This window comes from Echinops telfairi, unplaced genomic scaffold (assembly GCF_000313985.2).
Source record: "Echinops telfairi isolate 266 unplaced genomic scaffold, ASM31398v2 ScPeMD7_1;HRSCAF=3_0, whole genome shotgun sequence".
NCBI classification, from domain to species: Eukaryota; Metazoa; Chordata; class Mammalia; order Afrosoricida; family Tenrecidae; genus Echinops; species Echinops telfairi.
This window is the reverse complement of record NW_022103896.1, coordinates 839,690-846,741: the sequence shown is the minus strand read 5'-3', so window position 1 is coordinate 846,741 and position 7,052 is coordinate 839,690. Positions and strand designations below refer to the sequence as shown.

Genomic DNA, 7,052 nt, shown 5'->3' with positions numbered 1-7,052 from the left:
TGCACCGCGGAGACTGCAAGCCCCAGAAAGCACTGCGAAGGCGGCCGCGCGAGGCGTGCCGGGAGCTCTGCTCCCGCCTCCGGCAGAAGGAACCACGGGAGTTGTAGTCAACCCAGGATTCACCAAGCGGCATACGTATACCACCTGCAGGTAGCCTGGCCTCCCTAAGCCTTATGTGGACGCCTGGGAAGTGGGGGCTCAAGACAGCAGCAGTAGCGACCTGGGTCTACAACCTAGCTAGTTCCTTACTTGGGGTCTGGCTCACCCCCTACCCCTCCTGGATGGGACTGCAAGCCCATTATGCCACCCACCAGCACCAACTGGGGCAGACCCAGTTGGTCCTGCAGACAAGGAATCCTTCCAATTCTCAGGACCCCCAAGACTCCCTACTGGCCTCTGCAAAAGCAGGAATCAGCACCCAGCCCTATGGGGATCCTTGCTCAGCAGGCTCCAACACCCCCCTCTGCCCACGTGGGCACGCGCACACACAAGGTCACAAGACTGATGTCAGACACACAAGGCAGACCAGCAGCAGCTGCACTTTTATCTGCCCGGGGCCCAGGCAGGTGGGGCACAGGGAGCTTGGCCCACGGCAGAGTATTCTAGAAAACGCAGAGGAGACAGACAGGGGCACAAGTCCAGGAGGGGCTGAGGTCACGCCGAGAGGTCACTGTTGTCAAAACGCTCTTGGTCGTACACTTCAGCCACCACCTTGCGGCCAGCGAACCAGCGCCCGTTGAGGGCCTGGATGGCCTTGTGGGTCTCGGCAGCCATGGAAAACTCCACGAAGATCTTCACAATGATCTCCGCGTCCTCCTCCTCGCCCTGCTTCTCTTGGTAGATGATGACGCGGTTGACGGCCCCGAACTTGCCGCACTCTTCCGTGACCTCCCCCTCCAGGTCGTCGTCAATGTCCTTGGGGTCCACCATGTTGCGAAGGACCATCACTGTGGACTGCGGGGGAGAGGAGAGCTGAGTGCGGTGGCCCGAGGGTGAGCAGCCACGCCCGTGCGCCCGGCCCCAACGCCCACCTCCTGCTTGCGGAGCAGCTTCTGCATGACCATGTGGCGGGCACTGCTGCCGGAGATGCTCATGTGCTCCTGCTCGCTCAGCATCTCGGGCCGCTCGGACTCGGGGAAGAGCTCGTCCTCCTCCTTTTCCTTCTTGGGTTCCAGGAGACCCAGCGCAGGGGGACTGGCCAGGATGGGGTTCACTACCCCCACAGAGGGGATGGTGACCGGGATGGGGGGGCGGGCTGGGGTCACACCTGCAGTACAACCAATCAAATCCAGCAGTCACCCCCTCCCCATCCGGCCCCAGAAGAGGGGTGAGGATGATGGGAGGAGCCCCAGGTGCCGGCCAGAAGGGGTGGGGCAGGGCCTCTGCTCACAAACCTGTGATGACGCCAGGGGCCTGGGCAGCCATGACAGCCTGAGGCAGAGCACCCAGGGGCTGGGCCAAAGTCAGAGCAGGTGACACTAATCCCGGTGTGGCCAGGGTGCCCAGCACCGCCGCTCCAGCCACTGCTTCCTGCAACTCCAAAGTCACCAGGCTGAGTCCCCAAAGCACCAGGACTTGCCTGCCCTCCATCAGACCCACCTCACCCCCAACCCCCGGTGGCAAGAAGCCTCACCTGTGCAGTTATCTTGGCTGTGGCCGCTGCGGCTGCCACAGCAGCAGCAGGTGGGAGGCCTCCTGGTGTGGCTGGCGTGAGCAGGGGCATGGGGGGGGTGACAGCCTTGCCCACCCGCAAGTACTGGCCCCCCAGGTCAAAGAGGTTCATAGATGAGACAGCGTCCTGGGAGGACTGGGCCTTCTCGTACTCTGCAGGCAGGGGAACAGTGAGCTGGGTGTCCCACCTGGCCCCACCCCCAGCGCTGCCCACTGCAGCCCCACACTCACCGATGAAGCCATAGCCCTTGTGCTTGCCGGTGGTGGGGTCCCGGGCCAGTGTGCACGACTTGATCTTGCCAAAGGCCTCGAACACGCTCTTAATGTCGTCATCCGAGAGGTCCTGGTGCACAGAGGCCACATAGATGCGGTTGAAGGCCCGCGCCTCCTCAGCCAGCTGGTCGATGATGGGCTGGGCCTGCCCGATGTTGCTGGGCCTGCCCACCTAGGGAGAGGAGGGGCTCTGCGTTTGTGAGGGCATTGGGGCAGAGCCCTCCCAGGAGCTGGGCGCTTACTCACCTTGATGTTCCTGCCGCCCAGCATGACTGAGTTCATCTGTTCGAGGGCCAGCTGCGCAGCTTCAGGGACCTCGTACTCCACAAAAGCAAAGCCCTGGGGAAGCCGCAGGGGGTGTTCGTTAAGAAGAGACAAAGAGCTGGGGGCCGGGGGCAGTACGTGCCCTGCTCACCTTGTGCTTCATGGTGACCGAGTCCCAGGACATGTCGATGCTCTTGATGGGGCCAAAGGGCGCAAAGGCCTGGCGGATGGTGTCCTCTCCCAGTTCGTAGTAGATGGAGCCCACGTAGACGCGGCACATGATGGCCAGGGCCCGCTGTCGCTGCGCCGCCATCTGCAGCGGGACACAAGGAGGGACAGCCGCTGGCTCATCAGGGGCAATGAGGGCTGGGAAGCCGCTCCCCACTGGGCCCGCCCGCCTACGGCCACACAGACTCGGCACCTGCAAAGGGCTGGGGTCGGCGGGACCCCACTTAGCAGGCTGGCCAGTGCACCAGTCCACCAGACTACAAGGCCCACAGCTGGGGGCAGGGCCGCGCCTTCTGCCTGGGTCAGGGCTCCCTCCGGCAGCTGCGGAGGGAGGGAGGAGCCGCCAGGCTGGAGGACAGAGGGCAAGCGGGCAGAAGACGGGCAGATGCGCCCAGATTGGCAGGAGTGGAGGGGCAGGTGCCCTAGAGGGGCAGTAGCTGCTCATGCAGTTGGCAGGGCTCAGCACCTGATGGCCTCCCCATGCCTGAGACCCCCTCACAGTCAGGTGGGTCTGGCCCCCACAAGAAACCAAGGCTCCAGAGACCCCAAAGTGGAGCCCACAGGCCCCAAGGACCAGGGAGGAGGCCGGGCAGACCCAGGGCAGGGTCACTATACATGGTCAGTGCACTGAGGGACATTGCCCTTGCCACCTCACAGAAGACAGGCCGGGCAGGGCCACGGGTGGCAGGCCACCCAGGAGGACCTTGCCCAGAGCACGCCCCTGGAGGGAGACTGCAAAGGCCTAATGCCCTGCCCCCATACAGTCGAGGCTCCCATGCCAAGGCCCACCGTGCTCTGCACCACACTAGCCGGCCCAATGTGGGCCAAGCAGTCAGGGCAGGGCCTCAATCTAGGCCCGATTCTCCCCCCAAAGCAGGGCTCACACTGCCCTCCAGGAGACTCCCCAAGGAGGCATGTCTATCCTCAGACCAGGAACTTGCAAAGTGGGAGGTCCGCCCCCCCGCCCCCCCCAGTTTATCTGTGTGGCCCGAGACCCTCAACCACCAATTTCACCGCCACACGTCCAGGTGGCCACCAGTGAGGGCTCCCCAGAGAGCAACAGAACCCCTCGAGAGGGGGACTTCTGATGGCAGTGGGCAAGGTGATTCTCTCAAGACTCCCCGGATGCTGCCCACACTAGATGCTGGCCTGCCTCCCCGAGAGCAACATGCCCAGGTATGGGGCGGGTCTGCCTGCCATCAGCCTCCTCCTCCCATAGGGCCCCTTGACCAGGTGCAGGCTGGGTCCTCCCCCACTCCCGCCGGCTGCCTGCTCCTGCTAGCTGGGCTTGGTCGTGGCCCAGACCCAGGGCCTTCCCTCTTGCTGACTCAGGATCCCAGCCCCCACCCAGCCATCCCACCACCAGGGTCTGAGGGGCCGTCAGTGTGGACCCCTGTCCTCGAGGCCTGTCTCCAGCCTGAGCAGCAGGCCGGGGGTGATGGGGGGGGGAACGGCCGTGTGCGTGGGCCTGCAGCTGCCCTCCCGGACCGGCTGCCTCGCGTGGCCCTCCACAGTTACCTGGCCGGTCAACCTTAAGGCGGGCCCTCAGAGGAGGGGCAGCCTGCCCGGGAGTCCCGGGGTGCCCGCACTCTGGCCTGCCACACCGGGCACTCTGCTGCGCTCGTCCAGAGCGGGCGGGCAGCGAGGCCCCGGCTTGTGGGCTGCACGCCCCCCTCTAGCCCTGACTAAGGACATGAGCCCAGAAGAAGTGAGCAAGTCTATTGACCGATTGCAAAGGCGAGAGAGGATCTCCAAAGCCCATTGTCACTGCTGCCATCTGAAAGACAGTAAAGACAGAGTTGAGTCTGTTGGCGCCGAGCAGCCCCCTCTCGTCAGCACTCACGCAGACAGCGGCAGGCCCGGTCCCCGCCCTGCAGCCAGGCCGCCTGCCTGCCCACACTGCTGGCTGTGGGCCGGCGCCTGCCCAGGGGGGCCGTAGAGCCCCACTGCCCAGCCCTGCAGCCTGGCCTGCCGGCCGAGACCAAAAAGGAAGGGAGCGGGTAGGAGGGAGGGAGGGCGGTTGGGCAGAGGGGGGTGGGGGGAGGCGACGGTGAAGAGGCAGGGCACCTCCTGGCAGCTTGCACATCTGAGGGCGGGCGGGGCTCGAGGCCCAGGACCTGCTGGCCGCGCCCCCCAGGGCCTACAGCCCTGCTGGGGGGCTTGCAGACTGCCCCCCACCTGGGCTAGGCTTTGAGTAGCCGGCCCCACTGTGTGGGGGGGCCCAAGCGCTCTTACACGCGGCCCAGGGCAGCTGCACCGAGGCTGGGGGCCGGGTGGGGGCTCAGGCGACAGTGGCGAGCAGGCAGAGGAGCAGGCGGCGGCGCGGCTCACCTGTAGGTTGGTGAGCTGCTGCTGCTGGTGGGCGATGGTCTGCTTGACCAGCACACTCTTGATGCTCTGCTCCATGGCGTACTTCTTGGCCTGCGAGAGACGCCGGTGAGGGGCACTAGGGGCCGGCCTGGCAGGGCACAGCCTTCCCCACACTCCTGCACCCCCACCCCCTCAGCCTGTGGCCCCTCTGCTCACCTTCTGGAGGGCCTCCTGCTGCTCGGGCGTCAGGGGGGGCAGCCCCAGCTTCGAGGCTGTGCTCTGCCCATTCTCCAGCTTGATGGCATCAGGGCCCTAGAGGTTGGGGAAAGAATGTCTTTAGGCACCCCTCGCCAACCTCCCAGAGAGGATGTGGACTAAGCTTGACCAGGAGGCCTCGGGCCAGCAGCGGGACCAGCTCGCAGTGCTGCTCAGTACCACCTGTGACCCTCCTACTCCCAGAATGCCTGTAGCCCTGGATGCCCAACCACCCTGTCTGAGAGGAAGCTGCAAGTTGCTGACCTGGCGTACTAGTTAGGTCTCCCAGGTCACTCGGGTCAGTCTGGGAATGGCCACTGGGGTGAGAAGCAGGGGACGTGAGAAAGGGTACCTGAGTGAATAAAGGAGGGGGGGGCGCGACTGGCCTGGGTTTGGGGAGGAATACAAGGCAACTGGCAGGGAACTCAAAGACTTGGGGGAGGGGAGAGCATGGGACCCTGGCTCAGGAAGCCACTAGTCAGCCCAGCAAGCCAGGACTAGGGCTCAAGATCAAAGGGCAGAGCTCCCAGCAGATTCTGGGGTCAGGCCCATCTGTTCCTGCCCCCCCTGGCTGGAGTCCAGGGAGCTGCGTGGGAGGGGCCCCAAGAGGAGAAGCTGGGACCCTGGAGCCCACCGTCGCCATGGCAATCAGTGCTAACCCTCAGCCCCCTAGAAACTTTCAATGCCCTCTTTGTCTTGATAAACAAAAAGCCCTTCTCCCCCAACCAACAGCCCAGAACAGGCAGACCGAGCAGCACCCTCCTCTCTGTGGCCACTGCCCAGAGCCAAGCACACCCCCAGCCCCCAGGGAGGGCCAGCTCCACAGGCCTCCAGCCACCTTGTCAGCATCCCCACCCCCACCCCAAAAAAGAGCCCCCAGCGCAAACAATAGCAGGTCCTGGGGGCTGGCCCAAGCTGGTCTCACAGGGCTCTGCCCCGCCCCGCCCTCCTACAGAGGCCGGACAAGGCACAATGTGACAGTGCACATTGGGGGGCCCTCCAATGCACAGGCCTCTGGGCCCCCAGCCGAGGCCCTCGCCTGGCCCGGGGCGGGTCGGTACCTGCGGAGGCTTCCACTTGTCTCCAGCTGCCACCACTGCCGCCGCTGGCTCCGACCCCCCTCCGGGCTGGCCGTTGACCTGCTGCAGGCAGGAGAGATGCTGTCAGGCAGCCAGGCCTGGGCCCAGCAGGGTTGCCCGGGAAGGCAGAGGGCGGGCAAGAGCCAAGCGGTGCCCCCGGCCAAAGACCCCAGAGAGGTGAGCCCTGAGGGTCAGTTCCACTCCCTCCGCCAGACAGGGCCAGGACAGGTACAGAGCTGGCTGTTCCTTACTCCCTGGAGGCAGGTAGGGGTGACTTCCCAGCACCTAACAGGCCTAGACCTACTGTCCCGCCGCGCGCGCGTGCGTGCGTGCGTGCGTGTACAGTGCTGTGCCTCCCTAGGGGACCCACGGCTATAACAGGAGCCAACAGGCAAAACACTTAACCTGCTCCCAGACCATCAACCCCATGGCAGGAACAGACAGGCAGGTCAACCTCACCCTGGTCTTTGAAGGCAGCGGAGTAGCCCCTCCTTCAGGCCTAGCTGCTGCCTCAAGCAGTGGCCAGACGAGCCCAGAGCAGAGGACCCCCTGACAGGGCTTCGAGCCAAGTGGGCACACAAGTCTAGCTTTGCCACCAGCCCTCAGTGCAGCGCCACGAGGGGCTGCCTCACAAATGGGGAGACCAAGCCAACACACTCGCCCCCTTCTGCTCCCTGTGACCATCTGAGCCCAGACTGGGCTGCATGTCTGATGGCCCCTGAAGAGACTCCTGGGGAATGGCCGGCCCTGACACGGAGCCTGCACCCCTGGGCCACTGCTCTATGCCACAGCAGCAGCACTGCCCGGCCAGGCCGCCCGCTAGCCAGCTACCCGGGCCCACTCTGGGGTTATGAGGTGCCCATCACCCCAAGAAGTGGCTCAGTGCACTCTGCAAGGTGGAACAGCAAGAGGCCTGAGCCGAGTGGGGAGCATCAGCTGCCTGTCTGCCCCCCCCAGGAGGACTGGGTGTGG

At 65.0% G+C, this 7,052-nt stretch overlaps 1 protein-coding gene across 1 annotated transcript in view; it reads right to left on the bottom strand.

The window, feature by feature from the left end:
• Positions 1 to 507: 507 nt before the first annotated feature.
• The window catches only part of PUF60 (poly(U) binding splicing factor 60), a 14,900-nt gene continuing 8,355 nt past the window's right edge, over positions 508 to 7,052 (bottom strand). The window contains exons 2-12 of the mRNA XM_045286801.1: positions 6,063 to 6,143; positions 4,963 to 5,058; positions 4,768 to 4,857; positions 4,163 to 4,213; positions 2,360 to 2,521; positions 2,191 to 2,283; positions 1,903 to 2,116; positions 1,634 to 1,824; positions 1,395 to 1,530; positions 1,032 to 1,267; positions 508 to 954 (exon numbers count right to left, since the gene is read on the bottom strand). Of these exons, the coding sequence (XP_045142736.1) occupies positions 655 to 954; positions 1,032 to 1,267; positions 1,395 to 1,530; positions 1,634 to 1,824; positions 1,903 to 2,116; positions 2,191 to 2,283; positions 2,360 to 2,521; positions 4,163 to 4,213; positions 4,768 to 4,857; positions 4,963 to 5,058; positions 6,063 to 6,143 (1,650 nt within the window). The 3' untranslated portion in view covers positions 508 to 654. The remainder of the gene's footprint in view (positions 955 to 1,031; positions 1,268 to 1,394; positions 1,531 to 1,633; positions 1,825 to 1,902; positions 2,117 to 2,190; positions 2,284 to 2,359; positions 2,522 to 4,162; positions 4,214 to 4,767; positions 4,858 to 4,962; positions 5,059 to 6,062; positions 6,144 to 7,052) is intronic.